This window comes from Anopheles cruzii, chromosome 2 (genome assembly GCF_943734635.1).
Source record: "Anopheles cruzii chromosome 2, idAnoCruzAS_RS32_06, whole genome shotgun sequence".
In the NCBI taxonomy this organism is placed as follows: Eukaryota; Metazoa; Arthropoda; class Insecta; order Diptera; family Culicidae; genus Anopheles; species Anopheles cruzii.
In genome coordinates this window covers 35,737,252-35,752,600 of record NC_069144.1, presented here as the reverse complement: position 1 = coordinate 35,752,600, position 15,349 = coordinate 35,737,252, and the positions used below count along the sequence as shown (strand labels likewise).

General features: G+C 49.7%; 1 protein-coding gene across 1 annotated transcript in view; it reads right to left on the bottom strand.

Annotated features, from left to right (window-relative positions):
• Window positions 1-1,411: 1,411 nt before the first annotated feature.
• LOC128278963 (protein dead ringer) overlaps window positions 1,412-15,349 on the bottom strand; it is an 87,632-nt gene continuing 73,694 nt past the window's right edge. The window contains exons 5-9 of the mRNA XM_053017686.1: window positions 13,967-14,150; window positions 4,431-4,557; window positions 3,330-3,682; window positions 2,377-3,248; window positions 1,412-1,848 (exon numbers count right to left, since the gene is read on the bottom strand). Of these exons, the coding sequence (XP_052873646.1) occupies window positions 1,412-1,848; window positions 2,377-3,248; window positions 3,330-3,682; window positions 4,431-4,557; window positions 13,967-14,150 (1,973 nt within the window). The remainder of the gene's footprint in view (window positions 1,849-2,376; window positions 3,249-3,329; window positions 3,683-4,430; window positions 4,558-13,966; window positions 14,151-15,349) is intronic.

Genomic DNA, 15,349 nt, shown 5'->3' with positions numbered 1-15,349 from the left:
CCGTGGCGGAGGAAACACCTTCTAACTGCGCATTCGAACCGTTACAGCCAACCATCCTTCGTATATTACGCCCCACGGAGCTTCAGCGTACAGTTTTACGTTCCTACTGCGAGGGACTGTGATTTTTCTGAGAGTTTAGTATTGGGCCACCGCGACGTGCGTGCCTAAAGGGGATCGTTAAGGATCACCTTCCTGACAGAGGAACAGCGTTGCACAGGATCGAGCTTTGAACGAGCCTTCGAGCGTAATAAAGTGGATTCGAACACCGTGGATTCGCCGCGCTCAAAACTATTCTGTGTTTCTTGATTCTGTCTATTATTTATTTTCAATTCGCTACCAACTACCCTAACGAATAAACACCACGCGCAGTCGGTGTGTACCTCTAAGTTGATCGTATAAACGTGTTTCCTTATCTGCTGTTGCTCAGCTGCACATCATCATCATCCGTCCCTATCCCTATCGCGGCCACCGGTGGGGAAGAGCGCTTTTAATAAAACTATAATTGTACGGGAGAGAGAAGATTCCTCTAACGATTAAATGTAATTTTTGGTTCGAAAAATATGATCGCAAAAATATAAAAAAGTGCCGAGTTTCGAGATAGAGAGAGAGAGAGACAGAGGAAAACGAGGTCAGTTCTGCTGGAAAATTGTCGCCCACTTTGTCGCACAGCTCTGTGGTCAGAGTGGTTTGGAGCAACAATGGAAGAATATTGACGAAACGAAACCAAAACAGGCCTCCCCATAAACCGTGTGTTGTAATGTAATCTGCCGACTGCGGTTTGCCTCCCGTGGGTTTGCCGCGGTTTCCTAAACATCGTCTACAATTTTGCAAAAACATTTAAACATCTATGAATCTATACAATACACACACCGTGTGTGTGTGTGTGTGTCTAGCAGCTACCGTTTAGTCAGGAGAGTAAAATGTGTCGTGCGATCCTCGCGCGGCTAGGAATAAAAATTGTCGCTACTAAGCTCACTATAGTAATTACTGCGCGCTTTAAACGAATATAAGAGCTCTGATATTCATGTATAAAAACATTCGGGGAACATATTTGTTGCTTGTATCTCTAAAATAATTCTCCTCCCTCTATTGCCCTATTGCTGTTGGGGCGCATAGAGGTCACTAAACTATTCACACATTAAAATAAACTAGCTTCTGCAGGGCGCGGACCGCACGCTACTACTGCCGGGGGGGCCGGCTACATGAAAATGGGTATGTTCTGGGTACAGGAGGGACACACTGAGAGCCGGAGCGAGGGATTGAGCGTGGAAAACTAAGAAACGACTAACCGATGAAGAGCAAAAGAGAGCCATATAGCGCCATTATACACAAAGCTACATAGATTGGTGGACCGTCCGTACGTCGGAAGAGAGCCTGCCGTTCGGTGTCCTCCCACAGCCTAGTTCGGAGCTTACGACATCAGCGATCCAGCCGTGGGACTGCCGCTTCCGGGAGCGACTAACGCCATCGGAACCATCGCCGGAGCACCGCTTTCGGTCTTCTGAGTGCTACAGAAGGACACCGCACCCGGGGAACTGTGGGCCATTAGTGGTGCCCCACTCGTGTTGCTGCTGAGGGCTGCGGATGCAGGGTCGGCGGAACCGGAGACATCGCCGCCACTCTCGCCACGTTCGTCCAGCGCCGAAATCGTGGCAGTCTTCACCGGCGACACCAGCGATCCGATGGGTGAGGCGGATGTGGCCGAAATGGAGGAGGACGGTGGTGTCGATGCCGACGGTGCGGTGGTCGAGGACAGGGGCATCGGGTTGGCAAACAGGACACCCTCGTACTGCACGCCATTAAACTCCATCGTCACCACCAGCTTCTGGTCGCCCTTGCTGGCATCACCTGTTGGGAAGTTGAGAAAATGTTAAGTGAATAGTATTCGGGAAGAGCATATAAACAGCAAGAAAGTATGGACGAGCGAGTAATATACTGTAATTATTGCCACTTTCCGTTAACCCGACATTGTTTTGTTGTTTACTAGTGTAGCGACCATCGATCGCGATGATTTTCAATTTTTATACAACTAGCGCCATCTAGGCGAAAACAATTCCGATCCAGAAACATCAACGACCATTAGGCACACGCGCTGCCAAATGTCACGCAATAGCGCTAACGACCAGACAGTACAACTGACAGACGACCTTCGTGATCAACGCGACTCCAACGAGAAAAGACGTACTTTGCTTTAGTTTCACAAAATTTGTTGTTAACTCCCCGATTAAAATAAAAAATAGTGTGTAAAACGCTAAACTAGTAACAGGCCACGGAAACGTCAACGGATTTGCTTAGTGTAACGGCCTTAGTGACATTTCCAAGCGCTTCTAAGCAACCCGGTTCGAGTGTTCGGGAATTAAGTTGGCGCACGCTTACCTCGGCTAATGAGCTTGAACTGCATGCCGGTGATACCGAGCGGCGAGCTGAACGGATCCGGCAGACCAGACCCACCGGCACCGGTTGCCGGTGCCGTCGCCGCCGAGCTGGTTTTTGCGTGGTGAAACTCGCTGTCCGGTGTTAAGCTGAGCCGGTGATCGCCATTTCCGTTCTTCGCCAGCTTCGATGCTTGCTGCTGCTGCTGTTGCCTTTGGTGTTGCTGCTCCTGCTGTTGCTGTTGCTGCTGTTGCTGTTGCTGCTTCTGTTGACGCTGCTTCAGCTTATCGGCACTATCGCAGCGCAGCCGTTCGCGGTCCAAAATACTAAGATCCAGCGTGGCCATGTGTTGCTTCAGCTTTTCTGCTTCAGGTGGCGCTGCTTCGTGTCCAAAATTATCGACGAACCGGGCAGCGACATGTGCTGCCACCTGTTGGTGAGCTCGCTCGCGTTCGCGGTGATGGTGGTCGGCCAGACTAAGGGCCAGCGGATGATGGTGAATCATGTTGTTTTCCTCCGTCGGCCCCTCCTGGGAATCTTCACCCTGGGAATCCTCATCGTCGGGATTGTGGTGATGGTGGTGGTGGAGGTGGTGATGGTGCAGACTGGAGCTGCCTCCGTTTTCCCGCAGATTGATCGGCGTGCCGGAACCGGACCGGACTTCGTCCTCGTCGTGCGACGAATTGTGCAGCTTGAGCGGCGTCAGCGAGCGGCTGTGGTGATGGTGTTGGTGACCCAGATGGCTGCGCTTGGCCGGCGGCGGTAGTCCGGTGCTGTAGTCGCGCGGGTCACTAAAGTCAACCGGATGATGCTCCGCCCGTTCCCGTTTGATCGACGCCATGGCGTGGTCCGGCGATTCCGACAGATCGAGCGCACTACCGGGGAGAGAAAGCAGACGAATTAGAGATTAGAGTGAACCCTCTCCGGGGGGGGGGCCCTGCCACCGGGACACTTACCTCTGCATGTTGTTCTCCGGGCTGGTGTTGAGCGAGTTCGGCGGGCTGTTGGGGGCCGGATTGTACATGTTCCACAGGGCGACGCGCGAGATCTCGAGCGCGTTCAGGGCCGACAGCTTGCTGGCCTGGTCCGGGCTCTGGGCGCGGGCCATCTCCTTCGGCTGGAACAGCTTGATGTAGTCGAGCATGCGCTGCTCGAACTCGGCCGGCAGAATGTTCGGCAGCTGCCCGACCGGCGGCAGTAGCCGGTGGTGGTGATGGTGCTGCTGCTGCTGCTGGTTGACGTGCGACACCAGCGACAGGGGCGGCAATTGCGAGATGCTCTGCGGTATCGGCGAACGCTGCACCGACGGCTACGGAAAGGACAGCGAGCAAACAATAACGATCAAAACCGGAGCAAACGCGGGAAACGGCCCGCCATTCATGCCCGGACGCCCCGAAGAAGAAACCCCGTATTTTGAAACCCCGCACTGGTGTGAATGGGCGCGTGAGTCGGAACGTGAATGAAACGGAGGGGGCCGGCCGGGCGCGAATCGCAACAACAACAAACAACATCGGAGTGCGATCGGAGCGGAGACCAATTAACCACGCGGAACGTGGAAGTGGAAAGCATGAATCGACTACGGGGGCTCTCGATTCTCCGGGGCACGATCTCGCACTTCACCGGCGGGGGGAGCCCTTCGGTCACGAGCAGGGCAACCTAACGGCGAAAACATGCTCATCGTTGCGGCTGCGTAACATTGTAATGTCCTTGTAAGACGAGCATCGGAATCGGAATTCGCCGGGGACCGGGGCCAACGCCAACGGTGTCGATTCGATTTCACCAGCCATCAAAGCTGATGCTCTTCAGGAGGGCAGGAGGACCACGAAGGGCATCATCATGCTACGCGCTCGGTGTTTGTTTTGCATAAACCTCGAAGCATCGCGCGGGCTCATTATTAATGAACGGGTCCGAACGGAGGGCAAATATTGCCGCAGATGATCCCCGGCGTGGTCTAAATGGCGGTCGGGCGAGACCTTAGGGTAATCGCACGCCCTCTCCGACCGATCACCTGTACTAACTGTCTGTCTTGTCCGGACCGGACCGTTCGTTGCACTTACCGAATCAAAATGGCCATAGCTCGAACGACGACCCTCGCGCCGATTACCATCGATGGCCGCCTGCAGCTCCCCGGGCGTGCTCAGGTTCTTCTTCTCGCACTCGTACGGGTAGAGATACTTCATGTACCTAGGCGGGAAGAGAGAGAGAAGAGAAAAAGGGATGATACTACGTGGCAGACTCGGTGGCAGAGGTCTGCGAAACGCTGACCGGTCGGTTGGTCGGCCAGCGCCGTCCCACGCCGGGCTGACGCGTCTATAAATAATGCTGTGCGTGTGAACACAAATATCAATTCGACGCAGAGAAATTCCAACGTCTGGCGAGTGTGTTCTAATTGACTGCGCAAACAAAATTGTACACTTGTGCATCCACAAAAGCACACAAAACACGCCGTGCAGCGCTGCATTTCTGGTGTGGCGTAGGGCGCTCGTTATGCTACAAAGTCGCGCGCACACCCTTCGAAAGGGTTCCCTTTTTTGGCGTGGAAGACGATTCTAAAAAATTTAGCCCATCAATCTATAGGCCGAAAGATTGGGAGTAGTTGCCCTGCGTTGATAGGGTTCCGGCGTTAGCGGCGTGACAGCGAGCTTCCACAATGTTACAGAACGCAACAGAAGTTTCAGATTGTCTCTGGTGCAGTAACGTAGCAGTAACTGTTACGATTTATCTGCCGAGTCAAAAGTTCAGCTTCAAGGACTCGAACCGATCGATCGGTGCCCCGCGTTGCAACAGCCTGTTTATAGACTGTTTCATTATGTCTAAGCAGAAGGCTAGCTAAGCGAAATGAACGCCAAAAATTCAAATTAAAAGCAAACTCCATTTTTCTTTCTGTATTTAACGCTCTGTTATCTTACATAACAGTACATTTTTACAAAATTACATTCCGGTTAACCGTATGCCAATGATCGAACTTTTAAACGAACACTACGCATCAGCTTTTGCACAGACTGATTTGCAATCATTATGGACACTTTCTTCTAATCTTTGGCGAATATTTCAATGGTGTTGGTTGGCTTTACATGTTTTCTCAAGTATGGTAAGTGCCCAAAAAGTTTCGATCGGACTTGCCTGTGGACAATTTGGCGGATTCATCTCCTTCGGAACGAACTGAACCCCGTTGGATTGGAACCAGGCTACTGTATTCTTGGAGTAATACACGGATGCTAAATCCTGCCAAAATAGTACCGGGCCTTTATGTTTTCGAATCATAGGCAGTAGGCGTTGATTCAGACATTCGGGGATGTAAATTTCGGATTTCATCGTCTCTGTTGTCACGAATGGTTCGGAATGCATGCCACACTCGCAAATGGCTTGCCAAACCATTGCTTTTTTTCCGAATTTTTCAGTAAAAATGGATGTATCTGCATCATCAGCATTCTGGCGATCCAGAACAGTGTAATACTGAGGACCCAGAAGAGTTTTGTAGTCAAATTTGCAATAAGTTTCATCGTCCATGATGACGCAAACTCGTTTGTCACGAAGCAGTTGATCATACAATTTACGGGCTCGTGGTCTAACGGAAGCAGCTTGTTTTGCACTCCGTTTCGGTTTTTTCTGCTTCTTGTATGTCTTCAGACCTAATCTTACTTTGGCACGATGGACGGTACTCGCAGTTGATCCCACCTTTTTAGCCACATCTCGGACGGAGGCACTTTTCTTGCTGGTGTAAACACGCATGCCTTTTTGGTCCAAATTTTATCCACAGGACCCGCTTTCCACCCAGATGTCATTTTATCCTGAAAGCTGCTTTCTTTTTTTAATTTCCTTATTGCGTTTCGAATCGCTCCAATGCTTATTTTTCCTGTTTTGCCAACTGACTCAGTGAAATGTTGGGAATAGTGCACCTTTTGTGCAGAATCGGTTTTCCCTTTTCTGGAGAAATGCTTCGCATTTTAACAAAAGTTCAGGAAACCTGTACGTATGATACACCGTTTTTTAAGTTAAAGTGTATACTAAAAGAATCTGTTGAGTTTGACACTTTAAACGTCATGTGGAGTGAGTAGTGATCTGTCAAAATCGTGCTTAGACATAATGAACAGTCTATATTTGCAACGATAAACCATCCAAGCACAATTTGTATTATGGTCAAAATTAATCGATTATTTGTAACGATTGCCAATCCAAATATACCGAACCCAACCAACGAATCAACGAACTGATCGACCGCGAGCTTCGGATCCAGTGCCGTGTATTCCTGGAAGCAGCCTGGAACTGTTTGATGAGATCCCCGGACACCACAAGTCGATCCGACACGAGATTCTCAACTAAAAACCACAACTAAAAAGATGGAAAAACAAAAATCCACATCAAACATCAATCGGATCCCAAACAGAGAGAACGAGAGATCCTCCGGTAACACGGAGGAAGGATTATTTCCACAACTTTGGCCCGGTGTGTTTGGTTTTTAATTTATTTTAGCCCCTCGGGGGGGGGAAAAAACGCCAAAAACACGCCATAAAATCTCATTAATAGCGATCGTTTATGGGCTTCGAGATTCATTCAATTTTGTTGTGAGATTTGCCCAAGGTGCCCAAAACTTCCGCGCATCCTTCCTTTTCGAGGGGAGGGGTCTGGGTGAGTCACTGCGCTCGGTTCGTTGTTCGCAAACGAAACAGAAGCTGCTGCGTCTGTGGTATGCGCCCCATCCGTCCTTTACGATGCCGTCGCGGGCGGCAACATAAACTTGGGACACCACACGACCTCTCACACTCTTCCGTGTGAAGGTGATCAATAGTTTTGCATTCCGTCTGGCCGGTTAGAGGATGCGGAAAAAAAAAATCGCGTAAATAACAGTGCAGCGATCTGTCACTTCATCGCCGATCCTTCGATCGAGACCACCGCGGAAGAGCGTGATGGATTGAGCATTTATTTCAAATCGTTAAATGTGAGCATTTCTCGAAAAAAAGCGATCCGAGCGCGGAACTCAACGAAAAACGGTTTCATTATTATCCGCCATTTATTGATGGGTTGGGTTGGCCGCGTTTTTAAATTTGCCGGCAATAAAATATTCAACGATTTATGTTTCCTCATCTTCGGCAGAGGTTCGGCGGGTCGTATCTTCTCTCTTCACAGCGGATCACACCAACCGGATTGGTTGCAATCAAATGCAATGTCCAAGACGGGGCGGCTTTCGAACGGTCAATGGTCCCCCATCCCTAGTTCGTCGTTTTGAGGAGTTCGGTTCTGCTCGGTCCACACTCTGAACCGATTTAATTTCAACCACAAAAGAATGCCAATATTAAAAAGGCTCCCTCCTTTTATTGGTTGAAAGACCACCATCGATCGTTGCCTACGTTGGCTAGTTCTTGTTCTGTTCCGGACCTGGCAACCCACAGGATAGGAAGGAAGTGTGTGATAACCTCACCGCGGTCGGCTTTGGGCCATTATGCTGTGCCATCGGGCAAATAAATGCGTCACATCATCAAAGTCAAGCATTCAACAAACTGAACCAAAGTAGTGGCCATGTGCCACACACACACACACACCCGCCAGCCTCCGTCGGCCACTCGTCGAGAATGCCTAATAAAGCACCAAAAAACACGCAGCACTTCAAAAGACAGCTCGAAAACAAACGCACACGAGAGAGACATAATAAATGTCACAAAATTATCAACATTGACTTACCGCAAAGGTGGTGTGTATGCGGGTTGCGGCATTGCAAGGTGTGCCGCCACCCACCCAAGCTCCCCTCCACGCCATCCCCCCCGCTTGTGCGAGAAAGCGCAAATCGTTGACGCGCGCGCTATGTTGACTAATGACGGCGGCATATGCTCTTTCGTCGATATGAATGGTGGTTCCGCCGGCATCCAACAGCAACAACAACAACACACACCGCGGCCGTCACCGTCGCAGCCACCACCGCCGACAATCGGGGGACATTAATTCCGGCCGGTCCGCCGCCGGAGTGAAAATATATTAATTTCATATTTAAATTACCATCCGACACAGCCGGCAACAGAGCCCCGGGAACCGAGAGACAGACCCCCGAAAATTAGGACCACGGTTTATGGGTCACATCCGAGCAGCGGCCCCTCGCTTCTCTGTTCCCGCCGAGCTGCGGAATTATGAGAAATTCGAAAAAAAGGCGAAAACGCGCAAAACCCCACAGCCGAGAGGACAACGTCGCGCCATTCAGAGCTTGGTGGTGTCCCGTTCGGTTAGCAATGTGATTCATGTGCTTCACGCCCGATCGGCACACGGTCTCTGATAAGGAGTCCGCGCGCGTCCCACAAAGTTGCGGGATGGAAGAAGAAGAGTCTGAGACCCCCATTAGTTGGGGGAACAATGATGGGTGTCGCAGGGCCATAATCTGCCCGAAAGCGGCTATAATTTTGCGGCAAAACAGGGCCATTTGCAGCACCAAAGTGTCACAGTCACAGCGTTACGTGGTGAGGTTCTCATATGTTCCGGAATCGAGCGAGGCAGACAAACTGTCGCCGTCGGCAGAACCGGTAATGTCCCAGTCTGAGAATGATTTTATTTCAGATCTCAGACCCAGCTTCAGATAGCCATCATCGTCTGGTGTCAAGAAACTTTTAGAATTTGGGGCTTTCTCCTTTAAACGACTGAGAAGGTTATTATTAAGAGATCGTGGCTTTGCGCAGTAATCTGGATGTACGTGTGTGCTTCGTGATGGTCAAATGAGAAGTGACAAAATACTTTATTGACAGATGACATATCGATGTTGCTATAAAGTAACACTATAATGAACGCTAACGGTTGCTATATTCCAACAGTTATCATTAGTGGCGTTAAAAATTGATCAAATACGTTCGATCCCAATGCATCATTGTGGCGTTCAAAACAGAGATGGGCGGTAAATAAGGTAGTGCCCTGTGCGTTTGATGGATTGGCGCAGAGTAGTCCATCGTGAGATGCTACCATTTGACGTAACGGACTGGCGTAAAAGCGAGCGTAAAATTAATTTATAGTAATGTAAAATAGCGGTAAAAAATGTAAATGTAAAGTAGTAAAGTAATGCTTCGTGTGGCAGGCTTAAAATATAAAAAAGTTGTCTCCGAAATGTCAAACGTGTTTACATTCGTATTTTTAGCCCGAGAAAATAGAAATCGAAAAGGTAAGTTGCTTTCTGAATAATTTTTTTCTTCTTTTTTAGATTTTGTTGCTGTACCAGCAAATAAGAACTTACATTATCCTCTGTTTGTAAACAAAGCGTTTGCAAACACTGTTTACGCTCGGTTTTATGTCTCCGCGGACTCATACACGTTTTGACATAAGCGCAAACGATTTGACATTACAGATTAATGACAATTTGAGTTTTTACTACTCGTGTGGCTCCCAGTAAGGCTTAATTCTCTAGTGAGCCTAGACCTAGATACCTAGAATAAAAAGGATTGCATTCAAAAATTTATCCAAAACCCCCAGGAACGCTGTATCAATGGCTCAATCAAAGAGTCGCGTCAGTTAGAGAGTTCCGTGAGGTTCGCGAGGTGTTAAAATATATGTATGGGGTAAACTTCCCCGGGGGGATATTTTTACCCACTCAACCCTTTGTGTAAGTTAATATTTCATTGCTTTTGCATTTTATTGAGTTATAAAAAGGGGCAGATGCCCGTAAAATGGCGCACGCCAACACCGAGCAACGCGACAAAACGCTTCTCGCCCACTAATTACCAACACAAAACATCAATTACATCGCCTATGTCCACGCCACACGAGCGCGATGACACCGTGGCCAAATATTTGTCTATTTAAATTCAAACATCCCTCCGAACGGACGGACGGACGGCAGGTGTGCCGCAGACCACTCCAACTCCGTTCGGCTTCACCCGGCCCCGGGCGCGTATGACTAAGTGTCCTTTAAGCGTTCATGGAATCACGCTGACGAGACGAGCTTTTTTTATTTCGGACCCGGTCGGTCGGTCGGTCGGTGATGGTGTTTACCGCCACTAGCTCTCTCTCTCGTTCTCTTCCGCGAGTCCAGGTTCCGCGACCGACGGCTTTCATTCAAAGGGTCTCCGAGACCCTAAATTGATAGAGCATGAATTATCGATGGCTGCAGCGATGCAGGATTCGGAGCGCAGGAAACACGCCCTCTTGCGGGGAATCGGAAAACTCGCACCCGAAAGAGTTGTTGGAGAAACGCTTCCTCCGCAACACTCCTTGTGGCACGGTAAATGTTGGCTCGATAAAACGAAGCCCCAGAGACCAAATAAGACAGAGCAAGAGAGCGAGAGGGAAAAAGCCGAAAACAATCAATTTAGTACACGATATCAAACACGTCGCTGTTTGAACAATTAAGTGATTGTTGATGTTGTTGATGGGGTTTTTTTCTTCTTCCTCTGCGAGGTGTGTGGTGGTCACCACAGCACATCATTATGTAGCCCAGCCGAGGGCACGGGTTTTGCTGGACACGCGATGATCGCCCTACTGCTCCGGAGGGTCACAGCCAACCACGAAGGCCGAAGCTCGGCGATGTAGCGGGGCGCGTGATGACCACACTCGATCGTCATTTGTTTTTTGTTTCTCCAAATCAAATCTAAATTGACCTTAGTGGCCACGAAAAATATCACCCGTGGCCCGTGAGGATCAATTCCATCGTAAGGAAGAGTGCCAGGTGAATGATTAGTTCCAACGTTCTCCTTACTTGTAGACAACGTCACGAAGGGTTACGAATTGCTCGAAAATATTCCCAAAAGCGCAGCTTGCCAATCAATCGATCGCAGCCTTTCGACCGGAAACGACGCGGAGCGGAATTTAAATTGACTGACTTTTCGGTTTGTGCTGTGCCCAAACCATTAAACAACAAAAAACGCGAGAAATTAGCAGCACATTTCGATTTGAATCATCCGAGTCCGAGCCCCGCTTGTTCGCCTTCGTCGAATCGCCGTGTGGACGGGAAAGGTAAAACAATTAAACAGACCGGACGACGCGCCGGGGTACGTGTTCCGGTGGGTACGTCGGAAAGGACGGGACCGGACCGAAATGGCCAGCCAGAGCCAAGGCAGCCCCCGTTTGGCTTACGCGCTTTAATCAATGAGCGCAGCGCACTTTAACGATCGATCTTCATAAATCAATTCCATCGCACCCCCCCAGTGCACATACGGCCCCCCCTCACTGACAACCCCAGAAACGGTCGGAAAGCAACATGGCGCCCGACACACACACTCACGTGCGCGCGGGTCTCATTTGTATTTTAATGAAATTAGCCAACTTTATTGAGGGCCGGACCCGGGTCCCGGACATTCCCCCCCGCGCCGGGGGGCGTGCGGGGAGGAAAAAGATGTCCATCGCTGGGGCGCGCTGGTCAAAAACAAAACATCGCAGTTAATATGCAGTTTAATTTAGTGCAGGCCTATAAAACTTCGTTTCCTTCGTGCATATGCTGCCGCTGCTGGCGGAGAGAGCTCCGGAGAGTGAACGGCGGGGGGGGGCTCCCTTTACCCGTCTGGGTTCCTGCGGCAAGCTGCATCCGCGCTCGCAACGGTTGCGGTGGAGCGCTACAACCCCTTCAACGGGACCCGAAGGCGCGCGAGGCGCGTCGGCGTATGAGTTTGTCCCGGGTCCCGAATTTAATACTTCCACCCCATTTTGGCGAGGCCACCGTGCCGCACCATGCAACGGCGCGTTGGCGCGTCGCCCCGGTTGTTGTTGCTGGGGAAAAGCAAAATGAAATCCAATAAAATAAAATATAAATAATAAATGCTCGGCCGCGGCGGCCGGTCGCCCTGCGGTTCGCGGAAAAAGGGCGGCATTAAAGCGATAAATCATTGCACACACAGACACACAGGGCGCACACTCGCGGACATCCGTCAGGGCCGCGGTCGGATTCGCGATGCACAACGCGTTCGGTGGACGAACGCGGACTGGATGGATTGATTAGTGTGCTGCTGTGGGGGGATCGTTATAAAATAGCCACCTTTACGTAGCAAACTCCACTTTTGATAGCAAAAAGAATTAGATGGCCCAAAAGTATGACATAAGATTATGTAAATAAGATATGGATCTAGTTGACACGCAAAAACAACTCGCGGATCAGCTAAATGTCAGAAAGATTCAGAAGATTGAAAAGAAAACCGAAAAACCAAATGTGAAATTCTGTTCGCTGTGTACGAAAGGAAGGCATTTCTCCATCGGATTATGACTGGCGATGAAAATTGGATTCCTTTTAAAACTCCCAAAAGGTCCCAAACAATCATTGGTCAATCCGGGAAAACCATCAACTTCGATTGCAAAACCGAGATCGATTCGGCAAAAAGGCAATGCTGTGTATCTGGTGGGACCAGAAAGGTGTGGTGTATCACATAGCTAAAAGTGGGGAGCCAGACGAAGCGTAAAACGGAGCGTAAAATTAATTTATATTGTCAAATCGTTTATGCTTCATGTGGCAGGCTTAAAATATAAAACCGAAATGTCAAACGTCAAACGTTTTAGAAATCGAAGTGATAAGTTGATTTCTGAATATTTTTTTCTTTTGTTTTTAGATTTTGTTGCTGTACCAGCGAATAAGAACTTACATTGTCCTTTGTTTGTAAACAAAGCGTATGAAAACAGTGTTTACGCTCGGTTTTACGCTTGTTTTTACGTGTGCGATGAGGCATAAAAGTTTTGATATAAGCGCAAACGATTCGACATTAAAGATTACTGTCAAATCGATTAATGTCAAATGTTTACGCTTTGTCTTGCCCCCCAGAAAGCCTAAAGGCTGGTAAAACCGTTAATGCAGATCGCTACTGACGGCAAATGATCAATTTAAATTTGAATTATTTCTTTGAAAAAATTATCCAATTTCATCCTTTTTGACCTTTAATAAAATTAAACAGAAATGCTGGCGAACGTTTCATTCGATAAGTGGAGGGTCCTTCCACTTCTTCTTAGACAGAAAGAGAGAGAGAGTTCGATCGATTATGTATGCAAAAGTACCGTAGAGCATAATTTATGGGGACTCGTCCTCGTCCGCCCAGAAGGAGCTCCGTCGGCCATGTCTGCAATCAATGCTTATCGCGGCAACAGCAGCAGCAGAAGCGCGCAGAACGTGTTCATTTTGTCCGGCGTGTCCCGGCGACTGGACTGGCTGGCTGGGAGTCTTTCTAATGTAATGGCCGCCGCCGCGCGTAACCGGGCGCGTTTCGATTTGTGGTCGAAACATTCAATTTCCCCGCGCGATGCGAGCTCTGTTTCGTCCCCTGCTTCGAAATCTGAGACCGAGGACCGAGGACCGAGGGCTGAGGACTTCGGTGGTGGTGCTCACCGCCACTGTCGTCCACGGCGAGCGCACGGAAGACGACATTTTGACGAATTAATTGACTTTATTTTGTTTTGAGCAACTCGTTCGGCGCATTTTAAGCGAGAGGGCTGACGAGTCTCGCGAGACGTCGCCAGAGTTTTGCCGGCCGGGCTTTAATTTATTCCGACCAAACCGAGTCGATCGAGCGGCTAGCGGTCCTCGCGGAACAAAATGGCGTGCCGGCTAAGGGTACCACCTTCTTCGTGGTACCCCGAGTAGACCCCGATCTCGGCCGGGGGGTGTAGAAATCTTGAATCAAACGTAGGGACCCACGCGGGCCACGGTACTTACTGTGTGCGCAGAGTAAACGCGGCGCTGGTGATGCTCGACGGAAGATGCAGACCCTTGATGATTTCCTGCCACAGCTTCTTGTTGATCACGTCGACGAGCCCGCCGCGGGCAATCACCAGGTTGTACAGCTCGTACAGATCCAGCACCGATTTGGCCATGATCGGCAGACGATTGATTGGCGTTCCTGTCGGGGGAAAAAAGGCACGAAAAAGAAATGAAACTTTGAGTTACACCGAAGGGGAACTTGACATATAATCCTTTCCTACTTGGAATTCCTTCCGACTGCCGTTGGTTCGGTCGATTAACAGCTCCCCCCATTAGATAGTCAGCCCCAAAAAGGATGCATTTTTTATTTTCCCCAAATTACACCGAAACCGAATCACCCAAGCCATCCACGAGGACCGGACCGAGGAGATGGTGGGCGATGACGCCCCGCGAAGGCAGCCCGGGGAAAAAATGTCTATTTTTATTTATTACTCGCTTTTATTATGCTAACGTAAAGTGACCTCCGCAGCCGGGGCACAGAGACAGAGAGAGAGACAGAGAGAGCGCCTGAACCAGAAACCCCAACACATATTTTGCCCCCGGGAGCCGCCGAAGAAGATCATTATCCGGTGGCACCGCGAGAGACAGAAATAATAATAACAGTAATAATAATAATAATGGTATGGGCGAGTCGCGGTCACAAAAACACACCTCCTGTCCCCATCGTGAGGGGTGTGTGGGGGCGCAGGCAAGCAGAGCGGCGTATCTGACAATCAATTTTGACATCTTCTTGCTCCGATGATGCTCCCGGATGGCTGCCGACGCGCATAAATGATGAATATATTCATCAGACAGACTCCGGGGCAAGACACCGAGGGCACCGTAGAGGGTTTAGCGGGGCCTTGGTGAATTGCCTGAACCCTTTTCCCCCGCCCCCAGGGTGGCTCCTGGGAGCCACACCGGAATAGGGTTCCCGTCCACTTCGTAACGCGGGACGCATTACTCGATCGCGCTCGATTCAATAAAGTGTCCGCGATGCTGGGCGGCTGGCGCCAGCAAAAGTGGTCAATTTCGAGGACCCGGAATTTCGGATGTCATTAAATCGCTGGCTTGGAGCAAATTGTTGGGCAAAATGTAAATTTTCAAACTTCAACTCGACCTCGCTCGATTCGACTCCAAGCGTTGACAAGCGCCAAGCGTGTTGTGGTTATAAATAATCGAAAGAAGAGGAAACAAATATGTGTATGATTAAAAAAGTGGCCTACAGTGGCCTCCGCGCGACCCTATCCCCGCTTGCCCGTACCGGTAGCAGGCGGTTTTGACAAATTAGCATCATCGCGCAGATGGTCGCCGAAACCGTAATGAACGATCACGAAAGCCGGTTGCCGTGGATTCGGC